We start from the raw sequence: 27,771 nt of genomic DNA on the forward strand, positions 1-27,771 counted from the left end.
CACTCAAATGTTCAATACAGTAAGAGACTTCATCCACATCACAACCTTGTCCCTCGCCAAGCAAATAAGGAAAATCCAACACTAACGTGTCTTTTCAGAGCAAATGTCTCAGTTACTCTCAATAAGATCAGTCAACAGTTTAGATTGAAACACATTTTTACAGAAGAAATAGTCCCTTAAAACCAACATCAGGTCCACTTCATGGCTGTTGCCAACCTTTGGGCTGCGTCCGAAAAGTCTTTTTTGCTTACGAAGGTTCCTAAATGAGTGAAGTGAGCCGGAAGTATTTCAGTGGCAGCCATGATAAGAGCTGGTTGAATTCTCTAAAAGCTAAGGAAAGGAGCCTCAATGCTTTCTTTCATATCTCCTTTAGCATAGGGTACACCGGACCATCCTTTACCAAAGGAAAGGAGAAAATGGCGTCCCACAATTCCTTGCAGCGGCAACATTTAAAGCGACGCACGTTCACAAACTCAAAGATAAAATCCATGGACTGCATTTAGCAAGATCCTTGTAATACAGACGCACGTTATGATGCCTGAATAGACTCTCACAATTTCCTTCTTTCTTTTGGTTTGTTTTCTTTTGGCTTTTCTGTAATCTGATACTGTTTCAACGCCGTTTTATGTTTCGGATTGTTGAAATATGTTACAAAGTGTTACAATAATAAAGACCATGAGGATAAAGGATGTTGATCAACATGTCAATTACCATTGGCTATTAAGCGTTTTCTCTCTTATGCTGTAACTCTCTAATTACGTATGTCTTGAACTGTCAACAATAACTGAGACCCATGCCAGCTGTAGCATACTAGTCTTGTAACGTGATCAAAGTGAGGATAATGTTGCAGCGTGTAGGTTCACATTATTTCCAGCCTCAGCAATATCATTAATGGATTTTACTTCAGTCATTGATGCTGACACCCTCGCCTTAATAAAGGCGCAGTGATCAAGCTGGATGATCTCTACAGTAAATGTAATGTATTATTTCAGTGTGGCGGCCCCCCACATTATCAACGCTGACCGGTTTTTCTCCCCCCCAATTAAAAACACAACCGACAGTTTACTTGGAAAAAAACTTTTATTGATAGCTACATAAAATAACCAAAAAGATTTTAAAATTATAATAAAAACATGATGCATATCAATACATTTTTAAAGAGACAGAGGAAAACGTGTGCATGTAATGTGAAAAAAACTATTCAGTTTATTACATGCAAATGTAATTGAAACAAATGAGACACACATACAATAACATTCATTCACATACACACAGAGAAATTGAGGTACAGGAATGGACCTAAAAAGGTACAAATGCTTGGTCGCTCCAGCTGTACCCTAGCAGCTTACCAGGACTGTACCTTTGAAGTTGGTACAGTTTTGTACCTTCTTGTCTGAACCTCTAAAAGAACTTTTCTGCACCTCTAGTGACAAAAATGTTCCTTTACAATTATTCATTTAGTTGATACTTTTATCCAGGGACACATTGGTGGTTGTGCCATCACCCACCTTTCATGTCCTGGGGGCGGGGGATCACTGACACATCATTTCCCTGTACTTTAAGCTTGTTAAAGGTAAAGTTATGTACAGGGTACTTTTTTGACAAATGTTCCTTTAGGGAAAAGGAATGATACGCCTATTTCTCTGTGTGAATATGAAACAGACAAAATTAAACTGTGTGGTGATCTGACACATGTTAATCCAAACTCTGAGCATGCCTGTTGTAACTGACTGTACTCGGGGTTCCTATCTTCACCTCAGAGTAAACAGAGCTCTCCTCTGGTTCATGTTGTTCCCTGTTAAAATAACCAATAAATCAATTGGCACTTCAGGTCAAACTCTAAACTATTTCTATTTATTGTATGTGTCTGGAGTACTCACCTTTCTTCCCAGTGTTTTTAAGTTCAGTCAAAGAACATCTTCATCCTGGGATTCATCTGCATCTGAAATATACATATTCTTTAGTTACAGAAATCTAATCCCATCTCACTTGTTTTGAGTATGGATTAGATTATCTAGTGCTGACTGTACAAGGCTGTTTGACTTCATTCAAGTAAATATCACTTGCCTTGTCTTAATTATTAAGTGTTTGTTATTCAGAGTTATATTTAGCTAAAGTCAAGGGAACATGTGTGTTACAGCACCTCCAGTATGCTCTGACACAGTTTCAAGACAAAAACATCTTATTTAAATGTTTTTGTTCATGAGTTAATTATTTTCAACCTATTAAATTTCATTGACAAAAACCTTTTTTAAATTTTGTTTAAAAGGGACAGCGTACAGTAAAACAAACGTTACCATTTGATGCACTGTACCAGATTACAGCTTCAAGCTAATTCAACACGACCTCGAGCCACATCGCTCAGCCCCAGCACAAATCAACAGCAAACAAAGTTACATAAACAGACAAGGTTACACAGAAAAAGACACAAGATGTACAATGTGAACTACTCTCAATGAAACATAACAAACATTTACCAGTCAATTAAAATAAAAGCAGTACAAAAATTTCAGATAAAATATCTGGTTTAGTGATCGCAAAGCCGAGTAGCTTTTAACTGCCATTTCAACTTTGCTTTAAACATATTGATGGAGTTGCTGCTCCTTACATCGTCAGGCAGGGTGTTCCACTGGTTTGTGGCTTTTACAGAAAAAGCAGACTGGCCAAATGCGTACGATGAATAGTATGACACAGTCTCGAGTAGAAGATCCTGAAAGACTTAATTGATTTTACTGAGCGAGTAAACACAAAATCACAAAATGGAGGAGGAGCAAAGCATTTACAGTTTTATATACTAAGCACAAATTAGAAAATAACATAAAATTATCAAAACTAAACAAATTATATTTCTGAAGTATTCTGCAGTGATGATAGTGATTTTTGAGAGTTTGTTTATACAAAGACCCCAGAGGTTTAACATTTGTTTCACCAGCCTGCTCCCAACATGTAATGCAGTAAGACGTGTGTGAAAGGATCATGTCATGCATAAATATTCTAGCTGCACCAAAAATAGACAGTTTCTAATATGTCTACATTTAACTACATTGTACTTAATGGTTTAACCATATTTTAGACATGTTTCTTAAAATTCAAATTTGGATCCAAGGTCACACCAAGATATTTCAAATCAGTCACTATGTCAATCCTTTCACCATTAACTAAAATGTCAGTGAGAGTAGGTTGTGCCAAGGAGTTAGAAAAAAACATACCTTTTGTCTTATTTACATTCAGACTAAGACCCGATTGATGAAGCCACTGTGGTGACTTTTTTGTTTTCCTCAGAGAAAGTAATAATCAATCGATTAGACTGATATAAAATTATAAAACAATTTGTTTACAGAATAAGAAAAGGTGAAATATTTACAAAGGGATCAAATAACAAAATGCTCGGGCAAAACACTTCTGTTCCAGATTAAAAATGACTTAAGATATTAAATATTCTTCAAAAGGTATTATCTTTTGAGACATATCTATTAAAGAATTTAGTCTTATTTAAAGGGCATTTTCACCTGTCAGTGGATGATTCGACAGCTCCCCCCATCTCTCGCTCCAAGAGGGAACTAACTGCCTCTCCCTACATTTGATTTTTATAACCCCTGAACATGCCACGTCTTAGAAATTGCGCAGTAACTAAATCCTTATTAGGTAAAAACACAGCTTTTCCCTTATCAAAAAAATCTGGCCTCTTAATGCTCCTTCCTGTTATCCTCAAACATTCTCAGTGAAACAGGGTCAACTTTCTGACCGTGCACACTTTGCGGATTGTTTTGGTCAACTTTCTGGCACATAGGGTTAAGTTATAATCAGACATCCCAGTTATTAAATTTTAGCTTTTAGTTATTCGTTCTGGTAAATATCAGATCAATTTGTGTACTGGAAGATTTTGCAATTCTAGTTGGATCTTTAATTAATTGTTCAAGGTGAAATTTCTCTGATCATCTTCAGTTTCCTCCTTTTACATTTTTCTTCCCAATTCACATTACAATCACCCATCAATAGTAAGTATTTGTTCACACTCTTTCAAAACTCCCATGAGTTGATCATAGAACGTTGCATCTGCAGAAGGGGGCCTATACACACCAATAATGTTAAAACCATTTGTTGGGACAAAATTATTTATAACCCAACATATTCTGCATTGTAAATCACACGTTCACATTTAATATCATCTCTCACATAAAAGAGCACCCACCCCCCATTAAATCAGATGGTTTACGTCCCGTTGAACAACAACAAAAAAACAAACAAATCTATAGTCGAATAATCATCAGACCTAACACTCTTCTCTAAGGATAGAAATAACATAAAGCAGAATACATTTACATTAATGATTGCACATGTGGAAGAGACAGACAAACACATGTAGACACTTAATGCAAACTTACTAACTTTGAAGTAACTCCATCATTAGTAATCACATGTGCCATCAAGGGTCTGTTGTTAATAAACGAGACTAAGAGTCCATGAAAGCAGACCTGTGAAGCTGCTGTGCTTTGGGCTGAATGCTGTTGGCAGCACATTTGTTAAGAATGTTATAAACGTTTTTGGTGTTATTTCTGGTAATAAACTAAAGTATTTGAAAAAAGTCATCAAAGTCATTGAGCTCCATCCTCTGTGGAACATGAATGTCTTTACAAACTTTCATGGCAATCCGTGGCTCAATAGTTGGCACATTTTTCTCCCAGCTTCAAGATTGTCGGATTGTAGGTTCAAAACCTGGTTGGAAAAGACTCTGTACAGGTAATACCTGTGTAAAATTATGTTATCCAGAAAAAAGAATACCATTAATCTTATTTTAAATAAAAGATTCTTGTTTTTAAGACTTCTTGGACATCCTGATTAATTTTAATAAACATTATCAAGTGCTCTGGCAACCAAATGTGCTTACTTTAAGAAAAACATAAGCTCATATTTAAAATGTTCAATTTACATTTGAGAGGATGAATAAAAAGGTGTACTGTACCATTTTTAGTGTCTTTGGATCCTTTGATTGTTTCATAGAGACGAGCATCATCACCTGCAGAGCAGTGAAAATCAAACCATGCAGAGATTCATCAATTTAATTGCATGATACTAATTGTGGCGTGGTGACCAGAATTTCATTCCCTCTGCACATAACTGAGTAAACTTTCCATAACCTTCCTGTTAACAAAACCCCTGGGTCAAGAAACAGTCCTGCAGGACTCGCAGAGGATGAACAAAACAATAGTACAGGTCCAGCTGGTGAGGAACCCCTTTATGAAGGTGACGTGCTTCGCTCCGGCCCGCACCATCTGATAAGACCCCAAATTCCTGCAAACTACAGGTGTGAAAGCAGCTGGCAGCCTGTCTGCTGTGTGTGTTTATACAGTATTATATATTATACACAAACATATGAACTTCACTTTCAGAGGATGAATAACAAGGTGTATACTGTACCATTTTCATTTTCTTTGGAGCCTTTGATTGTTTCATAGAGACAAACATCACCTGCAGAGCAGTGAAAATAAAGCCCAGAGTAGATTAATCAATTTAATTGCATGACAATTATTAAACATATTCTGATTAGCTTTAAATGGCTCCTGAAATGTATATATGTGCAGCCTACATGTGTATGTGTAAAATAAATAAATGTATAAAATAATCAAAGGTTTAAATGCTGACCATGGAGAAGGGTGGAGTATTCGTCACGTTGAGCCTCATTCTGGTCGACCACATAAACTGTGTCAGGGCCTCGATTAGTGCTCTCAGACTGGATTGGCCTACAACATGAATCAAACACAATACATATAAAAAGGAACAAGAAATGTTGCTGTTGTGTTCAAAATTAGAGAAGGGAGTGTTGTACCAACCTGATGGAGCAGGAATCTGTGAAAAAGACATTTGTTGTTACATGGTTTTGTTTTGTAAGTTGTTATTCTGCTATTCTATGTGATGAGATCAGAACACGTGTGTTTGAATAATTAAAATCACATAATATCTAATAAAAGAAGAAAAGGTCTCACCTTTGGACGGTCTGTAGCGATACAAAAGGAGCAGAAGAAGAATAAGTACGATTCCACAAACCAGCCCAACAATCAACGGTACAGGAACTGAAGAGCTTTCAGGTCTGGACACTGATATAATAAACAAATAAATAATAAATAACTGTTAACTTATAGCTTAAAGCGCTTTTCATTAACAAAATGTGCTTTATTAAAAATTTTAGTCATGTCACAACTACAACACATTCAAGCACAAATGCAGAGGTATAAACACATATGCACGTAGATAAACAACATAAATCCCAGTCTCAATGTCATGTAATGTTTTGACACACATGAGTACTTATAGTACACTATATAACAGAGTACAGTGTGAAATTATCCATTCACAATAAACATGACTGTCACAACCACTGATGCAGACTTTCTCCAGCTCCAACAGGTGAAATCAGCTGAAACTGATGCTACTTCAGATTCAGGTCAGTATTTGACCATGTTTCTTTCTCAGACAGAAACACAGTTTACACAGAAGAAGATGCAGCAGTTGTTTTAATCCTACTCACCTTTAACTGACATCCAGCTCTGTGCTGACTCTTCTCCTGAGTGTTGACACTTGTAGAAACCCTCATCTGACTTCAACACTGCAGAGATGTTCAGCTCCCTTCTGCTATCATTTTGAATCAGTTTGTATTTCGATAGAAAAACACATCTGAAACTAATTTTCTGTCCTGAACTTGCAGCTGAGACTAACAGGATCTCCCTCAGTCACAGGACGGACAGGGCTCACCAGGATAATATGTTCATCTGTAAAACAGAATATGAGGTTTCAGTCAGAGATCAGCTGCTGCAGAACTTCAGAATAACTGGATGGAGGACGATGAGAAGAGATCACAGATTAAATTTTGGAGAATCTAACTGATCCAACGATGTGCAGCACGTATTGTATTCACAATCTATGCAGCCTAGAAGCAGCTTAAGAGGGCGACCCCCACGAGCTTTAAGTGGTTTTATACATCCAAAGAACTTCTGTAAAAACAGACCAGGCGTCTAATCGAGACCTGCTTTTATTTGTCAAAATGTTTACCCACACCAGTAAACGGGGTTGGCGGCTATTTGGGACTCGGCTATTCATTAAAGTTTTACGGTAAGGACAGATCAAACATAAACCCACACAAATCTTCTGTATAGCTACATCCAGTCATCGTCACAGTAAGGTGATGAAATGTGTTTCAGCCTCAGCAGGAGAGACATGTGACTGTGACTCTCTTTGGAAACAGAATGAGATAAAAACTGACTGACATTTGTACATGTTTAAAATCACTGTTTTATTAAATACTTACTATGTTACTGAAAACAATTAGATTTGGTGGCCAGTATAGATTTTAGGGAGTGGTTTACAAAATGGTTTAAACCTCAGGGAAACACTTGTGGTTTGACTGCAGTTGATGATAAGTCAAGTCTATGGCTTTGTTAATGGGTACATATGAAACAGAAAGTGGATGAAACTGACACAATAATACCAGTGAGAAGGTTAAAATCTTTAGTTTTAAGGGCAAAACACACTAAAAATCTCTGTGAAATATTGACATGGTCAGGAAATATTGTTTGCAGTTTTTTAAATAAAAACCAAAGATGTTTGAAGTTGGTCCAGAGCAGAAGTTTCTGGTGTGCAGTCAGTTTCTTTAATTAAATTATTTGGCATTACCTGTTTGATCAGCACATGACTGAATTATACTGCAGTGCAGAGGACGTCAGATTTTCTACCTGATTTCATAATATTTGTTGTGTAATAATCTTTAGGAAAAACAAATCAATGATCTAAATCTTGAGCATTTTAAGTGAATGATTAAAGACAACAAAATGTAACAAAAGAGGGGAGATTTTCTTATTTTAACTTTTTTATGTACAAATGTTAAATGTTGATGTTATTTACTAATGATTAAAAACTCACATTAAAATTCAAGTATTATAAAATATGTTAAATCTACAGTAAATAGATAAAAGGTTTTGGTTCATGGTTAATTTCTCAGATACCATGAAGCAGTAATGGGCCAAACTCTTGTCAGATTGTCAGTACATCATCCTCCTCAGTGTAAATGTACACAACATCTAATATTCAGTATGTTAAAACACATAATATGATGTTTAAAATAATTTATACAAGACAGAAAACATAATGAAACCATACTCTGTTTAGTGATGTTGACTGCGTTGCTGAACTCTCCTGATCCAGACTCACACCAGTACACTGCATCACTCTGCTGGTAACTGTTTATGCTGCATGTGGATCCAGTCATTGTGCCCCAGTAAGAGCAGTGTGATGAGTATGACGGGTAGTCGTCCTCAGTAAACCTCCTCACTCTCCACTCAGTAGAGTTTCCCTCACAGCTCAGTGAGACACAGTCAGAGGTGAAGTGTTGCACTCTGTCAGGACTCACTGTGAGAGACGCTGATGAATGAAAATCTGAAAAACAACATGTAATAATGGGTCAAAGCAAACAGAGATCTTAAGATTTAAAATGCTAAAACGCAAATATTCCTTTATTGCTGAGTATTAGTACAAACATTAAAACAAGGTGCAGTGTTTTGGTGAAACTGGTTTCTACTTGAAAACTTGCTACAATCTGAGTTTATTTTAAATGATAAACAACAAAGTGACTACAGCTGCTGTTGTCTGTAAAGTGGGAAACTACCTACTTTCACCTGCCATCTTTCAAAGATACAGAGGTGAGTATTTCAAACTGAAACGTGCTGCATTGTCTCTCTATACACAGTCAGTGTTTTCCTCTTATTTGTCAAAGTCGTCTCTGTTTGTTCAACTTGTCCATTAACCTGCTGATTTCTTTGGTTTGTCCTTTCCTGATTTTCACTCCTCTGTCTGTCTCACACCTACCTGACCGCTAACCAGGTGTCTTCTAACTACACGTCCTGCCTGTTGTGTCAGTAAATATAAGTAGTAAGATGAGCTTCAGTATCCAAAGTAAAAGTACTCATTGCAATAAAGTTTCAGCAAAATGTCTCTTTTTGGTGTTTTTATGCTATCAGATGAATTAAAAAAAGGAAAACTGTGTAAAGACGGAAGGAAACAAGGAAATCCTCCCAGTCCAGTATGTAAAATGACCCAGTAAGGTGGAAAGCAGAAAGTTTGTCTTGATGCTGGTGAGAGAGGAAAGATCACAAGGTCACCACAATCAATACATTTCTTCTGTTGGGGGAGCATGAATGTACACAGCCAATTATTTGTCAGTATAAGTGTTAGTTTTAAAGATACTGTATGTTGGTCACAGACAGAAAGTGGATGAACCGAGGTGAAGACAAAACATCTTGAGAGAAGCACAGACAGAAACAAACTGACCTGCAGACCAGACAAACTTTGGTTCACTGTAAGAAGTGTAATACACTGGATCTCCTCTTCCAGCTCTGCACTTATATCCTGCTGTGTGTGTCTGTCCATGAACGATGTAGGAATCCTGTTCAGTCCCGTTGCTGCTGCCAGGTAGCAGCTCTTGGTCGTAGGAGTAGTTGCCTGATAGTTTGGGAACAGCCTTAAACCAGAAGAACCTCCATCCTGCAGATGGATCTTTAACTCTGCAGCTCAGAGTTACTGAGGCTCCAGGACTCAGCCAGGATGGAGACACAGTGAGGACAGACTGGGGTCTATCTGTTGGAGAGGGATTTTTACAAATAAAAACATGTAACAACCTTTAAATGAACTGAATAATATTCACTTTGAGAGAAATGTGATGTGACTCACTGTCTGATACTGTTAATTTGACAGGATCACTCCAGTCTGTTGAAGACTGCTGTGCACTTTTCATTCTGCCCTTACACCTGTAGTCTCCACTGTGGGATGAGTAAGCATATCTAATCCTGTATTCACTGTCGTTTAAAGGTTTGTATGAGCTGGTTGTTTCCCACTCGTACTCCCACTCAGTGTCTCCTCCGTCCTTGATCTCACATCTCAGACTGATCGTCTCTCCTGAGTATATTTCAGACCAGTTTGGTTGCAGAGTCACAACAGCCCTGTTTGTGACTGTTCATGATCATGAATTCATAGTGAGGATACAAAAATGACAAAATGGTAAATCTACAGCAAAATCTATTTATCAATTAATAATTATGGATTCCAAACTGTTTTTAAATTATGTTTCAAAAACAAATCAAATGTCAAACTCACTAATTTTATCGATGCTGACTGGATCACTGTCCTCTGTGTAGTAAACTGGGTCTCCTCTTCCTCCTCTGCACCAGTAGAGTCCTCCCTGTGAGACACTGATTTGTCCATCTGAGATGAAGACAGCATCTTGTGTGTTCAGAGGTTCAGAGGTTTTCTCTCCTCTGTACCAGAAGTATTTCCAACCAGATGACGGGTTCACAGAGCAGCTCAGGGTCACACTGCCCCCTGCTGGAAAGTCTCTCCTGTCAGCTCTCAGTTCAGCCTTTGGTCTCTGAGCTGTTTGATTTAGAACAAAGACATAAAACAAGGAAATTACTGTCTGTGCAGCCCCACAGGCAAGAAATACATTCAGGTTTAGTCCAGTTTTTAACCTCTCTCTCTTTTCCTGTGTTTATCTCTACTGAAACTATCCAGGAGAACAATTCACCAAATTTGCAAGATGAAATATTTTGACACAGCAATCAAAACAAACATCATACTTTGGAATTTCATTACCACTAGAAACTACTACTTTATTGAATTTTGATTACATTTCATTCACAGTCAACATGAGCAAGAGGAAAGGAGAAAATAGATTAAGTTAAAACTTGAAATGGTAAGAATTAGGAAGAAGTAATGATGCCGCCTTTAATTTATGATAGTGTTTTTGTTACTGTGTGACCTGAAGAGAGCGACATAATTGTTGGAGAAATAAGAGTTTTCTGTTGCGTTATTTAGATTTTACATTTTCATTACAGATGACAGACGGTCCAACTTACATGATACCGTCAGTGTGATGACATCACTCCACTCTGTTGAGGAATATGAGTCTCTTCTACCCTTACAGCTGTAGTCTCCACTGTGGGACTCAGTAGCTCTGATGATCCTGTATTCATTGTCTGTTGGAGGTCTGTTTAATTTGGCTGGTGTCCATTCATACGTCCATTTAGTGTCTCCTCCTCCCTGGATCTCACATCTGACAGTGAACTTCTCACCACTGAAGATCTGAGTCCAGTTGGGTTGGAGAGTCACAACGGCCCTGTTGTGAACTGTTAACACAAAAAATACCCAGTTAGGATACAAAAATAAAAGAGGAAAAGATACAAATGGTAAATCTACATCAAGACGCATTAATATCAGTATGTCAACATTGCGGTAACATCGTGTTACAGCAGATTTCAAAATAAAAGTGAGCTTCTGGTGAACATAATGTAATATTCAATATGTGGCAGAAATGAAAGATTAAATGATAAAATAAATAAATTATTAAGAGTACACAAATTTTTGAACAATGTCTGACATTTTCACTGAATTTTCTCTGAATTCAGATTGATGTTTTAAGAAATCCTCCTGTTTCCACTGACTTATTTCACTTCACAGTGACGTGTGAGTGTCCCTCAGTCAATACCAGAGCTATCTGATGTAGGAAAGATTACGCCCTAATCTTTTCTTTTTATTGGCTGGTCTGAGATATGTATTTTTCTTTGCACAATATTGTTCGAGATCTTCAGTTCTTTGACAGTTTCTCACATGGAATAGCCTTCATTTCTCAGAACAAGAATAGACTGATGAGTTTCAGAATAAAGTTCTTTGTTTCTGGCCATTTTGAGAGTATAATTGAACCAACAAATGCTGATGCTCCAGATCAACAAAGGAAGGCCAGTTTTATAGCTTCTCTAATCAGCACATCAGCTTTCAGCTGGCTAACATAATTGCACAAGGGTTTTGTCATCTTCAATTAGCTTTTTAACACGATTAGCTAACACAATGTACCATTAGAAAACAGGAGTGATGGTTGCTAGAAACGGGCCTCTGAAGATATTCCATTAAAAATCAGCCGTTCCCATCTTGAACAGTCATTTACCACATTAACAATGTCTAGACTGTATTTCTGATTAACTTATCTTCATTTAAGAAAACAGTGCTTTTCTTTCAAAAATAAAGACATTTCTAAGTGACCCCAAACTTTTGAACAGTAGTGTATATATTGTTTATAAGTGTGTGTATTTTGAAATTCAACATAAGACTCTAAAGTCATCACTTTCTCTCTGAAGTGAAATATAAGTGTAACCAGGTGGTAAATCTAGTCATAGGTGATTTTCCCCCTTTGGTTTAATATATTTCTAAAAGTTGTGTAAATGTTAATACATGTGTTCTTTGTTGTTTTGTTTGAGAATAACATTGTTCAATTTAAAGTAAGTGTGAAGTAGATTGTAAGTGGATTTCCACAGTCGTACATGTGGTGGCTGACTTTTTTTGGGCGCCAATCGTTGTGTACTAAATTTCATGGTAATGCTAACATGCATTCAGTCAGACCCTGATATTGTATTTTGTTACCCGAAAACTGATATGAACTATACACTGATGTTGATATAAGTGGGTTTATGGTTGTTAACATGATTTATTTTATGCTTTCTGTCGATAGTCATAGCCCACTGCCGTATTTTGTATTGTGTTTTTTTTTATTGTATTTCTCTGCATTTTATTTTTATTTTGCCTCTTCCTTCTCTAACATTTTGGGTGTTAGAGACTTTTACAAAATCCAGCATTTGAGCTGCTTTCGGGAACGACCCAGTAGCATACCACTTTGTAAACTGACCTGTACATGTGGTCAGAAATAAATCCGGAGCTACAAGAACCCCTGAAGTAATTATGTCCTGTGTGGCATCTATGTAGGGCGACCTTATGCAAATACTTTTTAAAAAACAGACAAAGACAGTTGGTCACCTTCAGCGTGTCCGTAGAGGAGTGTATTCAGCACTGAAATAAAGATTAAACTTCATCAGACAAAAAGCAAAGGCATTTAAATCCAGCTGGAGTTTCATCAGAGGCAACTATTGATTATCAATCAACAGGATCACACATTTCTGTGATGATATTCTGTTAGTTGGTACAGAGGTAAGTTAAATTCAAAGGCTTTATACAATATATACCAATAACAATACCTCAGACCATAAACTGAACATGCATCGTGCAAAACATTAGTGCAAAAAGAACTAGTGCAGTAGTGTATTTAACAGTCCTGCACTCTGAACCAAGTCAAATCAGAAACCAAGATCATGTCTACTAAACTACCATGTTGATAAAACATGAGTTTGCCTCTGAAAGTCTCAACATTGTAAAGTCAGTGATGTACTCACAGAATAACCCCAGCACACAGAGCAAAGTGTGCCCCATCTTCACATCCAGCACGGACACTGTCGCTCTGCTGCTGACAAATGTTTCTACTTTGCATTAATAATGATGCAGCAGGAAGAGAGAAGTTACATTTCATATAAATATGAGAGCACATTTTTTCTTTACCTTCTCCTCCTGAGTACAGCCTGTCTGTTCTTCCTTCCCTTTTACACAAAGCTCAGACATCTTCAGTGGTTTTGACCACAGCAAACATTGAAATGTTTACACTTCCTGCCTGCAAAAGTTTGTTCCTGGTCCCTAAAAAATGTTAAAGTAAAAAATGACATAAACAATAAGTAATTATTTCACAGCCATGAAACACAAGACCACTGAATTGAATCATATCACGTTTTATTGTGTTTATTTGTGCATGTTATGCAGTAAATGGCCACTGTTCTTACATTCACAGAGCCTGTACTGTGATGAAGGTGTGTGTTGTGTGTGTACACAGTGCTTTCAGAAAGTATTCAGACTCCTTCACTTTTTCACATTTCATGTTGCAGCCTTGTGTTAAAATCATTTAATTCCACTTTCCATCATCAATCTACACTCAATACCCCATAAGACATTTTTGCAAATGTATTAAAAATGAAAATTTAAATATCACGGAAGTATTTAGACTTTTTACTATGACGCTTGAAATTTAGCTCAGGTGCCTCCCATTTCTCTTGATTATTCAGAGAAAGTCACTTTGCTGTTGGACTCCATCCATACAAAATAAATTTATCTCTATTAAATCAGGGGAATGAAGACATCTCAGGGACAAATTGGTAAAAACCTGAACAATTACAAACAAACCTGGTGGTATCTCATCATGAAGATACTTTAAAGTGCTGACATGTTATATACATAATGGGGCGGACTAAAGAGAGAGGCAGCAGGGGATCCCAGGCGCAGAGCACAGGAGGAATTTTCACATCCTTACATTAGTATGCACATGTAGTATGTTACGTTACTGTATGTCTTGAAGTTTTAGGTTTTTTCCCTCTTATTGTTCTTCCTTTCTACTGTTTCATATTTGAAATAATTTTAGGTCATTAACTTCCAAATTTGTTTTTAAACCAACACCACTAGAGAAAGATATTTTTATTTTTTTAACACACACAAACACACATAGGAGATAGAGCGGGTTGGCCGTTAATCGGAAGGTCGGCGGTTCAATCCCTTGCTCCCCCTGGTTGTGTGTCGAAGTGTTCTTGGGCGGCTATTCCGCCAGTGTAAAAGCGCTTTGAGTGGACTAGAAAGGCGCTATACAAGTACGGATCATTTACATTTATGATGCTTTGGCAAAATTGTTGTTACACATTCATGCCAATAAAGCTAATTTGAGTTGAATAGATAGCTATGTATAAAAAACGGCTGCTACTAGAGCAACAGAAGATGGAAGAGAGGGCAGAGCTTTGTCTCTCTTCACGCTCACTTCTGTTCATGAGACTATTTTTGTTTTGCTCGAGCTCAGTCACTTTCTGTGGGGGAAGTTGTGACCAAACCTAAAACCACACGGACATGTGTCTCTGCTGAGGTGATGGGATACTTTTATCTACAATACTGCAGATCAACTTTGTGATTTAAAGGAGGGGTGTGCAATTCTAATCTAATACATGTCTTTTTTTCAGTTTCAGTGAGCATCTCCTCGCGGTCTGCTAGCTGTCCGTTCTGTTTGTGCACTAAAATAAATTCAGTGTTTGTACTCAGCCCTGGCTCTGGAAATGGGAAACAAACAAAGTGGCCTGCACCGACACTTCTCCAGCTGATTTTTGTCAGTTATTGCAAACTCATTATGTCCTTTTTCTTAATAAAAAAGAGTATAAATATAACTTAGCTAGAATATTCAACAGCTAATGCACATTTGGATTAGATATCGGCTGCCCTTTTTATGTACATCTGCAGCATGTTTTCCTGGTCTACGGTGAAGACCCTGTTATTTGGCTGTGAGCAGCCTGGTGGGCTCTGCCCCCCTCCCGCCGTATGTAAATAAGGTAGAATGGCTTCAATTCTGTTTCAATGGTTTCAATCGTCCCGACAGTGACCCCTGAAATTTAAACTTCACTGGCTTCTAAACTGTAAAACTCTGACATTTAAAACTTCAGGAAGTACTAACTAATCTTTCATGTGATCATGACCATGGCACATGGAACAATAAACACAAAAAATGAAAAACGATCACTTGAGTGAATTTACTTTCCTGATTGAAAACAGCTTCTTTCGTATAACTCAGTGTGACGTATCCACCTGATTTTTCCCGGTTCTGTTAAGTACTGTGTTCTGTATGTACTGAGGTAGTTTGGCATATCAGACTTGTATGGTCTCCGAGAAAATCGCTGTGTTTCATTCATCCCGGCTCTCCCCTACTAATAAATTGTAGTTGAATTGTGCATGTGTGTGCATCCAAAATGAGAAACAAAAGCCTGTCTGTCTGTTCATTAATCTGTACTCAGGTCTGTATTAATTATCTAAAGTTGACTAAATGTAACAAATACCAATATGAAAAAATACTAAAACATCTCAGTAGTTTTAGTTCTCTAGTGCTCTAGGATGGATAATCATATAAAAATATCGATATCTAAACTCAGTAATTTGGAATGTGTGTTTTATCCAGGTCTGACCCTGAATAGTCAAAGATCCGATGCTTCGATGGGCGGAGCCTGATTCGACTGTCAATCTCACAGTCTGCTTCAGTTTGCTTCACAGCAAAACAAGGATCATGCCATTTTGGCGATATGGGGGTGCTAAACGTCTGATTTTACATGATGCTGTGTGTGATGTGTGTACAGAGACAGTGAAATACTGTGGCAACACTGCAAACTTCACTAACCATCTGAGATTTAGTCAACAGAATATTATGATGTTATGAAGCAGTAGATTTTTATTATAATTAAGAATATGACAGTAGTTTGATGTCTTGTCATTATGCAGCTATTATTTGGAATTGGTGAGCCTACAGACTACTTTGTATTTCCCTCATTAATACAGAAACTGTGGGGGGGGCAGGGACGTGCACAGGGGGGTTGCTCTGGTTGCCCGGGCAACTGCCCGTTTGCCTTTCCTGACTCAAGTTGCCCTTCCGACTCGCCCTTCCGAGAAAAAAAATAAAATAAAAAAATAATCGCGATCGCAAAGCCTCATTCACTTCCATTCGGGCACCGAAAGTGAAAGTCAGTAGGGGAAGGGCAAACTCTGTTTAAGTGGCTGCACTGCTGCAGCGCTGCCTGCACGTCAGTCGATTCTGTTCCCTACCGGAATTCCTGTTTCCTTCCTTTATGCAATCATACTACAACAAATCATGCGTAGTTTTGCCCAGTTACCATACGTGATACGTACCAACAGAAGTGAATACGAGCTAGAAGCGCAACTGAATGTACGGGAAGCCAAAAGGTTAAAAAAGGATTGTATTTTTTTCCGAAATCTAAGCGTTTTATTATTTAATATTTTATTAGAAGCGAGTTTTCCCCATCTGTCAATTCAATCTAGATTATTTATTTCAAATAAAAAAAAAAGGAAAAAAAATAAAAAATAATGATTAAAAAAACAATAAACAATAATATAAGGAACTCTTTTTCTCATATGTATTTTGGTGACATTTATATTGTTAATACATTTTGGATACTGTGTTTAGTGCCTTTTTTCAGGTCAGAGCAACTGCCCTTCAAAATTCCTGTGCACGTCCCTGGGGGGGGGTACATTAAACTAGAAATAAAATATGTAAAAGTAGTATTAAAGATTATAATAGCTTTAATTAATGTTTTCCAACTTTTAATTTTCAGACTATGTGTCCTGTGGGCTGAGTAAAGATGTATGTAATTTGAGATATTTTACCTCATGTTGCTACAGTAACTTCAGGTATCAAATACACACAGGGGAAATCAAGTCAAATGAACACAACACTGAAATAAACAGGAGTGGGTTTTTTTCATTGTGCTATAAAAATTATTTTGCAACTAGAGTCTGAGCAGAAACATGCCAGTTTCTCTTCGCATGTAAAAGGTGTTGCAATGACATCAAGAATCAGACAGTGTCATCACCACATTCACACCAAAGCTAATGTGGTTACGCAGAAAAGAAGAGAAGTCATTATACTGCAGGATGTACAATAAGAATAGAAATTTAGTCGTGCAATGCATAGATAATAATAGATGATATGTGAGAAAGCCTTAACATGACTGTCAGTGTCTGCACTCACTGCATGCTGAGAGAGAGAAAAGCCTGGACACTTTCTGCAGGTTTTTGCCCACAAATCAACAACAGTGGAAGTTATGAGGATAAATTTCTATAGTGTTCATTCAGCATGTAATCTTTGTTATTGCATGTTTATTCACATATTTTGTTATTATTTTCTTTGCAGACCACACATACTGTCGGAGCGGCTCCGTCACTGAGTGCGGGACGCACGCACACACACACATACACACTCACTCCCTCCCCGCTCCCTTACAGCCTCAATTAAGCCGGTCATAAACCTCGCTATTATGCATATTTCTTCTACTGTTTAAGTAGCGCGATCAAGGGTGCACACTTGGTAGTTCTACTCTTCTTTAAGCATACATTTAAACAAACATCAAACACTTACTTTGTGTCGAGATGCATCGCTGCTCTGTTTTCCATTCAGTTTGGCAAAACGGGAGTGTAACATTTCCGTCTTTTAAATAGCATGTTCTCGCGCGCTTTCATGGGCATGTGAACTGCAAAATTATGGTTTTATATTTTGTGATGTAAGTAACTGTTCCAGGGGAAGGAAAATGTTGGATATAATTATTGTTGAAATATATCGAAGTGTAATAGATATAAATCCTTTTCTGAAGGTAGTAAAATCTATTCATTATATGGTGTAAATAATGGTTAAGCCTAGTGGGAGGGGCTACTGTCTTTAAAAGTCGCCGCTTTGGCCTGTGAGGGCAATCTTGGCCTGGTTACAGAGGAGGTAACTAGTGAATTGTATGTTGGGTTTTTGTGTAACTTTATTATTGAGTAAGTTATAAATTCTTTTTTCAAATAGTTACTATTTTTCGACTACGCCTGTGTTTTCTCTTATTATTGAGAGTTTGGAAGAGAACCCCGCTACACTCACCCTCAGTACTCAGAGCCCATAGGTATCAGCATGTATATTTATTCTGTGAACTGCAGCTTCTACAATAAAACTTATTGACCTGAAGATCCTCTCTCCTGCCCCGATTCTTAGTCTGGAATCATTTCCACATCTGCCAACATAAATCAGTGAAATACCCAAAGGCTCCAGCCTTTCTATAGAGCAATTTAAACACAATGTCTGTGACTATGAATACAACAAAGACTGATGGTGACATGAGGAAGTGGGTGGTCAATATTGCTCAATCTGAAACTTGTGAAGACAACAAACAAAGACAGAAGGTTGAGTTTGTAAAAATGTGAGAAAAGCTGCCATTGTTCACAATGTAACGTTAGCATAATCACAGGAAAACAGGGTGAGTCATTAGTGAGTCCTTTTGGATTTTAACGTGTCAGAGACGCAGGACACGTAGGCCTGTCAACATTCATGCTGCTTCCAGCACACCTGAAGCTGGCAGCGGCACAAAAATGCTGCTTTGGGGACTATTTCCACGGATCCTGCCAGAGACGTGCACAGACATTTTGGGGGGCAGTGGCTCTAGTGAAAAAAAGGGCCTGGTTCCACGGATCTTGTCACACCGTCCCATTGGCTGTATGGGCAGTAGCTGAAGCTGTGGTGCGTTCACGAACAATAAATCATATTTGTTTCATGAACACACTTTAGGAAGGTTATAAAAACAGCTATAAGCATTTCCCCCCTATAAATCCGATTGTTGGCCTACAACAGTATTTACAAAGTTATTTTATATTAATGCCATGTTTCTTATTTTGTAGGCTTTGTCAAGGTCTTATAAATATTATGAGAGTGAAAGTGTTGTGTGGTCGCATTACAGTTTTTCTCAATTGCTAAAACACAATTTCTGAAACCTTGCCCCATTTCCTGAAAACATTCATCACAAAACCTCAGCTTCAAGCACTATTTACAAAACCGCTGACTCCTCGTGCAAAATGAAACTTTTGCCTCAAAACAGTTGTACCTGTTCTCAAAACCAAACACTGCTCTCAAATCATAAACAAAGCGATCAAAATGAGTCAGTAAGAAATACACCAAAAAATAGAAAACAAAAACAAGTACAAAACATAGTTCTCAGGGAGAAGTGCATTTTTAATCTCATCAAAGTAGCTCAAAATTTATCAGAAATTATACTCTGCTTTGCTCTTTGCATTTTTTTTTGTTCTTCCTCCTCCTCCAATTTTTACAGTAATCTACCCTGCATCTGACAAACTTGTCCTTTATTTCTGTGCAGCCAGTCAAAATCTATTGAGCAGTCAATGCTGTAAACAAATGGAAAGCACAATGTTCAGGGCTGGACAATTTCTCCGTCCCACCTTCAACAACCTGTTTGCTCTCTGAACTGGCTTATATTGGTTGTGTCACATGATTTGAAACAAGTGAAATCAATTTTGAGTGGTTGTGTTTGATCAATGACATGTGTTCTCTATTTGTATTTGATTGTTGCCACTTGTGTTTACCAATATGGACGACATGTGCATTAGAGTGCAGAATGTGTTTTGAGTTCTGCTGAAAAGTCTACGTGAGATCTGCAGATTGTGTTTTACCATGTCGAATGGTTTAAGGTATTGACAACAGACTGCACAATTAGCTAAATGAGTTCAGGGAACTGTGAACTTTGTTCAGCAAATGGGTTTTAGCAAATGAGAAAAACTGTAATCACTCATTAGTGTGGATGGTGAGTAGGATGTGTCATTTGTGTTTGTTGGACTGCATCACTACCAGGACCGAATAAAACAGGAAAATATTTTAGCAGGGAAAAAAATTAGTTGAAAGGTTCAAAAGGTTCAAAAAGTTATCAGGTAGGCTTTGGTACACAATGAGTTTGTTTTGTTGTTATCAACTAGAATAGTTTGGCAGCCCATTGTGGTCATTTATGGAAAAAGCTTCCATTTTATCTGCTCGGTGACTGACTCACAGGTGCATCTCAAAAAAGTTGAATATCGTGAAAAAGTAAATTATTCCCCGTAATTTAAGTAAAAAAGTGGGGGCTCCTTTTGCATGAATTACTGCATCAAGGCGGCGTGGCATGGAGGCCATCAGCCTGTTGCACTGCTGAGGCGTTTTGAAGCCCAGGCAGCTGTGATAGTGGCCTTCAGCTCGTCTGTATTGTTGGTCTGGTGTCTCTCACTTTCCACTGGACAATACTCCATAGATTCTCTAAGGGGTCCAGTTCAGGCCAGTTGTCTGTCCAACCAAGCACAGTGACACCATGGTCAGCAAACCAGTTCTAGTGGTTTTGGCCCTGTGGGCAGCTGCCAAGTCCTGTTGGAAAAGGAAATCGGCATCTCCATAAAGCTTGTGAGCAGATGGAAACATGAAGTGCTCTAAAGTCTCCTGGTAGACGCTGCATTGACTCTGGACTTGATCAAACACAGAGGACCAACACCAGCAGATGTCATGGCAACACAAATCATCACAGACTGTGGAAACTTCACACTGGACTTGAAGCAGCTTAAACTATGTGCCTTTCCACTCGTCCTCCAGACTCTGGGACCTGGATTTCCAAAATAAATGCAAAACTTACTTTCATCTGAAAAGAGGACTTTGGACCACTGAGCAAAGGTCCAGTTCTTTTTTTACTCAGCCCAGGTTAGACGCTTCTGACGTTGTCTCTGGTTCAGGAGTGGCTTGACACTAGAAATGTGACACTTGTAGCTCATTTCCTGGACCCGTCTGTGCCTGGTGGCTCTTGATGCACTGACTCCAGTCTCAGTCCTCTCCTTATGAAGCTCCCCAAGTTCAGCTTTCCTTGACAATCCTTTCAAGGCTGCGGTCATCCCTGTTGCTTGTCCAGCTTTTCCTACACTTTAAAATCCAGTCAACTTTCCATGAATATACTTTGATCCAGCACTCTGCCCTTTCAGCAGTGACCTTCTGTGGCTGACCCTGCCTTCAGTAAATGTCTTCTGGACAACTGTCAAGTCAGAAGTCTTCCCCATGATTGTGGTTGTGTGTACTGAACCGGACTGAGAGATTAAAGGCTCTTCTCAGGTCGGCTCGTGTTATACGTTCTTTAATCTAATATTGTAATATTGATGAGATGTAGATTTTTGATTTCCATGAGCCGTAATCATCAATATTAAAACAAAAAAAAAGATCTGAATTATTTCACTTTGTATTTAAAAAGCAGTAGGCTACTTGTGTTGTGTTGGTGTCTATTACAGTAGTTTCACACCCCCTTGTGGCCAATGAGGAAAAAGATCCCATTTTAACTGCACGGTAACCTGCTGGACTGAATTACACTAATGTGATTCTTCTATTTATTTTTTTATTGTGAGTAAGGGTCTGAATACAATAAATGAAATACGTTACAATAGTGTAATTTCTTCAGAAATCTAAATTTCATAATTTGACCCTGGTTGAGTTCCTCATCATCAGTACCAGACAGTCACATTGTTGTTATCACAGCTAATCTTGTATCCCCATCCACACACACACAGTCACTCACGAGATGAATGTACCTATTAATAGTGATTAATTGATTGATGCATCCCAAATCAAACCTGGCCTGTCCTGAGGGTCCAGCACCTCTGCATTGGTTTAGATGAATAAATCAGTTCTGTTTTAATAAATTGAATTCATTGTTCATTTTGTTCCTATTCATTCTCCACATCCTATGAGACGATGTATTTTGTTTTGTGGATTTAACAGTGGCATGATATTATCATGTTGTTAACCTGTCCAGGACTATTTGATATATCAATACTGTATTTGACTATTTCAGTGGTGTGAAACAACTATTGTATTGGGGTGTAAAGTTCTCCATACATCCTGCAGGTTTATTTTCCTGTTTTTAGTTGAGCTTTCATAAAAGCAGAATATGTTGTTCAGGTCTCCCCCTAATAAGATCACTCCTGTTGGTGAACGGTCTAACACACACAGGTACAAATAAATAAAAGGGATACCTATTGAGAAATAAGTTTATAAATATATGTTTTTAAATGGTGTTACATTGTTTATCTTAAAGCAAAACGAGAGTGACAGAGAGAGTCTTTTCAGAGCAAATGTCTCAGTTACTCTCAATAATCCATAGATCTGTCAACAGTTTAGATTGAAACCGAAGAAATAGTCACTTAAAACCAACATCAAGTCCACTTCATGGCTTTTGACAACCTTTAGTGTCACAAGAGAGCTACTACTGAAAAAAGTGAAACTACTGGGTCGTTCATTTAAAGTGCATTTTTACATTGGTCTAAGGGAAAATCATGATTTCTGCTTTAAACCTGTTTTGTTCAGTTTGCCTCAAAGCAAATAAGGAACCTCCTAGAAAAAAGTAAAAGCAACACTTAGTATTATACTTCATGTCATGTGACCACGTGACGTCAGCTTGCTCCGTGCTCACCAGTATCTCACCAAAGTGAACAAGGTGGAAAGACAGCTGTGGCCCAGGAAATGTCTTTAGACCGGGTAAGCATTCAAAATTGTATTTTAATGGGGATGACGTTAAATGTTTTTCATTCACATTTATGGTTAGTGGCAGGATGGACAAAGAGGCCAACTGACTTCACAGACAACTGTGTTTGTGCACATGATAGCTACAGTTAGCTAATACAAATGCAAAGTTAATTTTGTTGTTAATACTATTCCATTGTCATGTCAGGAAAATATAATGGTGGTGTAGTGTGATAAGGCTCGTTTGTCTCTGATGCTTGAATAAACTAATGTTAGTTACAGTATAGCTCTTTTCTCCCAGGCACCACAACAGTCAATTAACATTAACGTTAGGTCACTGCTGCAAGAGCTGTAATTAATTTATATCTGAATCCGTTGTGATGTTTGATAGAGCCCATGTGTGAATGGAGCCTGTTAATGTTCAGCAGAACTACCAAAATAATCCTTCGGAGTTCATTGCTAAAGGAGTCTGGACATGTTTCACGGAGGCCGGTGCTGCTCTTCCCGCTACACACGGGCTGCAGCAGAGCAGAGAAAATGGTGAAACTCCACGGACATATTTTAAAGAAGTGAAATGCTCCGGACTGTAAGTGACATAAACAACCTAAATAAAACGAAAGAAGCCATTTATTAAAACGTATTTTGACAGATTTGGCGCTTGTTTGCCTGCCTTGTCTTTCCTCCACTGTCAATAGGGTGAAGTCAGGTGAAGTGGGACACTTTTTGGTGAATTGCCTTTTAAAAAACCTAAATTAGTTAGAATGTATTAAAATTGTATGTATTTTGTTTAAATAGGTTGTTGTGAAGACATCTATGGTGAAATTAAGCCTATTTATTTATTATCAAATTGTTTATCTTTAAACATCATCTGTCACCCTCAGCAATCAGGTAGAGTGGGACACTATATTATTTAAGTTTAAAATTAAACATTAAACACATGAGAAATACTTTTTACAACATTTAATAATATATTATTAGACATTTAATATTATATTAACATTTAACAGCATATATAATGTGTTAGTGTACAGTAACTCAAAGAGATATAATTTAATTATAAATATTCAATAATGTGTGAAGAAAAATCATGTAGTCTAAAGGCAATATATCTTCAGTTTATTAAGACTAGGCTGTGTAAGTAAGTTATTAAACGGATTTCTGAAACTCTTTGGGGCTTTTGCCTGATGCCTCTCACCAGCCCTTTCTCTCACTTTTGTAATGTCAATTTCAGGGTGTTCCATGCCTTTGCTAAAAACCTTACCTTAGGTTCCTGTCCTTCCTCAACATCCACTGCCATTTTCTCTTACCTCCACTTGGAGTTTTATTCCCTTCCTACATTGTTGTCCTTACGCCCTGTCCCCCTTTCACTAATACCTCTCTTTACGTTCTTTTTTTTGTATGGGTGCCATCTTTTGTGTAGCTTAGTGTATTTAAGAAATTACCAACCATAAATTTGATACTCAGATACATTATTCTTACCAACAACTTTAAAATGTTATCTTTTTTCATGAAACTGCTGCACTGTGCTCACAAGCATTAGCATTAAAACTGTCCCACTCAACCTGAAATGCCCTGTCCCACTTTATCTAACACTGTCAGGTTGAGTGGGACAGGGCTGTAAATAATTTTCATAAATATTTGATCCAGTTACATCCTTATTGTAATTAATTTCTAATCTACAGACAGTATAAATGCATTTAAAAACAAAAATTGTATTGTTAAATCATAAGTGACTGAATTATCATCCTTATAATTTTATATAGATTTACACTTGCCGGATGGTTTACCATGAGGTCCCAGGAGTCAAGCAATTTGACGTCACACCAATCACAACCTCTGTTTTATATCCAACAGACATTCAACAACAACACAATAACAATTGTTGTGATTGGCTTACAAAATTAACCCTGTATAGTACCCATAAGCTTAAGTGTCCCACTCAACCTGAATTCACCCTATGTGTTTGTTTAACTTTACCGCATGTAGCTGTTGAGTCTGAAGCATGACCCCCATTTTAATAAACCAATGGCAATTTAAGTGTCGGTTTTATGTCTGATGAAATCACCGGTCCAGTTCGGACAACGTTTAGGCTATGTGCCTCTTTACCAGCACACTGTCTAAACAGAGAATCCGTGCAGACTGGTGAAAGAGGGTGGACTGATAGATGACTAATAGTTTTGTATTAATGAAATGTATTGAATTATAGATGATGTGTTCAGATAGAAGTGGAAGAATTTCATATTCCATTGATTCATCTGTCAGTATAATACAGTAGGCTAAAGTACAAAATCACCAGTATGTCTAAGGTCTAATTAATAATTACAGTCTGTGGTGATTAGTATAGATAGTGCTAATTACCCAGCAAAAAAACTAAAATGACAAATCTCTCCTTTTCCTTTGTGTTCACAGGTTTGATATTGTTTAAAATACTAAACCCGGAATTTTCACAAAATTATTATTTTAATGTTTGTTTAAAACACATATTTAAACATATTTATGTTGTTTTTCAGTGTGGCTATTGGTGAACTTTTGCAAAAGTTTTATATTTAATAAGTACTGCTTCTGTCTCTCTTATCCACCAAGCTATAGCTCAAGCTCAAATTTAATTGTGGAGTTAGATTAGTCCTTTTAACTTATCTTATTTCTAAATCACAGTACTATAACTCCATAAGCACATACGTGGTGTGCATTGTGTATTGTTTGCATCAGTGAAGTTGCAAAATTGGACTGCATCATAATGCATTATGTGTGTGTTTGCGATCTCACCTAGAGTCTCGAGGTGAATCATAATAGGACTGTCTGCTGAAATGCCTTATTATGTGTTGTGGGGAAGATGAGGACACACTTCTATCTGGTAAGCAGTTTTGCATTAATCACTGAAGCTTTAGACAAGATGAAACACTGCACATTCTAACTAATAAGCTTATAAACATGGTCTCAGGTTCTATTAAAATACTCATACTATATATGTACATTTGCCTCTTGTCATAAGCTGATGTAGCGTGGGTGCAGCCAACCCAGGGCCCACACTGGTTGTGGGGCCCACTACGTGAACTATGAAGTTTAGCTCTGCTGATTATAGTTCACACAAACTAACAACTAAAGTGTGTGGCGTTACAATTTCCTGGTAGAATTCAGCAGCTCTTATCAAATGAAACAGTCCCTTCACTCACGGTTTCAATGGTAAGCCACCACAACACATTTTAACAAAACTCCCTTCACCCTCATGCGTCATGGGAATTCTGAGGGAGGGGCGTAGGCTGCGTGTGCACAGTGGTGTATTTACAGCATCAACTTCCTCTGGAAGCCTCTCAGTGTTTCAGCAGCACAGCGTCTAGCCTGCCCCTTGTTGGTTCGTGTACGTTCTGATAGTTCGTTTTTTCGTTTGAACCAATAAACGAACTTCCACCACAAGCTTGTAGAACGGTCCGATCTGTAACATTATGCGGGAGTCAGAGCTGGTGGATGATTTACTGCATTAGTTGAGGGTTATATAGCCACCTCTGTTTTGTCTGCCTGATCAACTGCTGATTTTTGTGCCCTGATTTTAAATGTGGATTTAAAATCAGTGCTTTTTATGAGACTCTGTTACAGGTGGATGGGCCCTGTGAATGTTTTTGCTAGGTTCTGCTAAGGGTGGGGCAGTTTGCTTGTTGTTGGGCTGCGTGACTTCCCTCAGCCTTTCTCCCTCTTCTTCCAGTGTTCTGACAGGGTGGTGGACTGTGGTGGGCTGTGGGAGCCCCTCTTCCCTTCACTGCATGTCGTGGTGTGTGTATATGACAGCTGTGTGCGCACCTTTAACTGAGCCTTATTGTGTGGGGTTTTATGTGTGTGACTTGCTGTCTTTAGGTGGTTTCAGGGCATCCTGGTGGCAATTTTGCTTTGGTAACAGTTTGCTTTTATCCTTCAGCATCTCTGCAGCATGGGCCGTAACATCTTATGGGTTTATTGTTTGAGCTTGTGTTAATAAAACTGTCTAAAACCTGATCTTTAAATGCTCATGTTTCGTAAATCAACTTTCCAGTTGAAACGCATGTCTCTTGTAAAGAAATGCTCTGTAAAAAATAAATCCCATGGTTAAAATGAGAGATTATATCTCGGTTCCTAAGCTTGCTTATTTGCTTGTAGTGCTACGCTAACCTTTCTTCTAAGGAGGACAGTAGTCAGAAAATGTTCCTTAGCACAGAATTAATTTATAAAAATGTATTGTACATAATATGCCTGAGCTCTTTCTCCTTGTGTGAAGTGATTGTTTTATAATGTGAAGACTCTTGGATCTGAACGCTCGACATGGGCCCACAAGTGTTGTAGCTTTTTAACTAAATCTCCATCTGTTCACTGCAGAGGCTCTAATAATATAATAATAATAATAATCCTTGTTTGTAGAGCACTTTTCAAAAACAAGTTACAAAGTGCTTTAACAAGTGTAAAGAATAATACAAAAAAAAAGAGCATGAAAAATTATATAAAATTAGTGAAATACAATAAAATAAAAGGGATAAAATAAAGTCAAATAAGATCGGGAAAGGCTCTCCTATAAAAGTATGTTTTAAGAAGGGACTTAAAAGAGTTCACTGACTCAGCCGACCTGATTTCCTCGGGCAGGCTGTTCCAGAGCCTCGGGGCCCTGACAGCAAACGCTCTGTCCCCTTTAGTTTTCAGTCGAGACTCTGGAACAGACAACAGACCTCTGCCCGAGGATCTCAAGGTACGTGCTGGTGCGTATGGGACTAAAAGGTCAGAAATATAACAAGGCGAGAGGCCATGAAGAGCTTTAAAAGTGATCAATAGAATTTTAAAGTCAATTCTAAAACATACTGGGAGCCAGTGTAATGAAGCTAAAATAGGAGTAATGTGGTCATATTTCTTTGTTCTGGTTAAAAGCCTGGCAGCTGAGTTCTGGACAGTCTGGAGTTGATCAATAGATTTTGGGTTAAACAGGTGAAAAGGCTGTTGCAATAATCCAGGCGTGATGAGATGAAGGC

General features: G+C 37.9%; 2 protein-coding genes across 2 annotated transcripts in view; one reads left to right on the forward strand and one right to left on the reverse strand.

Moving 5' to 3' along the window:
- The window catches only part of LOC119911918, a 334,810-nt gene that overhangs the window by 162,980 nt on the left and 144,059 nt on the right, over positions 1–27,771 (forward strand).
- Positions 1,677–17,918, reverse strand: LOC119911484 (obscurin-like). The gene is given in 19 exon segments (XM_038730390.1): positions 1,677–1,795; positions 1,881–1,942; positions 4,964–5,017; positions 5,419–5,469; positions 5,644–5,741; positions 5,832–5,847; positions 5,985–6,095; positions 6,527–6,652; positions 6,655–6,681; positions 6,684–6,767; positions 8,152–8,427; positions 9,319–9,624; positions 9,718–9,996; positions 10,141–10,416; positions 10,899–11,168; positions 12,847–12,879; positions 13,260–13,327; positions 13,423–13,554; positions 17,864–17,918. Coding segments are annotated over 16 exon segments (2,079 nt in total). The 5' UTR covers positions 13,297–13,327; positions 13,423–13,554; positions 17,864–17,918; the 3' UTR covers positions 1,677–1,795; positions 1,881–1,907.

This window comes from Micropterus salmoides, unplaced genomic scaffold (genome assembly GCF_014851395.1).
Source record: "Micropterus salmoides isolate LMB-PRFRI ecotype aquatic unplaced genomic scaffold, ASM1485139v1 Ms_hic_scaffold_2, whole genome shotgun sequence".
Classification (NCBI taxonomy): Eukaryota; Metazoa; Chordata; class Actinopteri; order Centrarchiformes; family Centrarchidae; genus Micropterus; species Micropterus salmoides.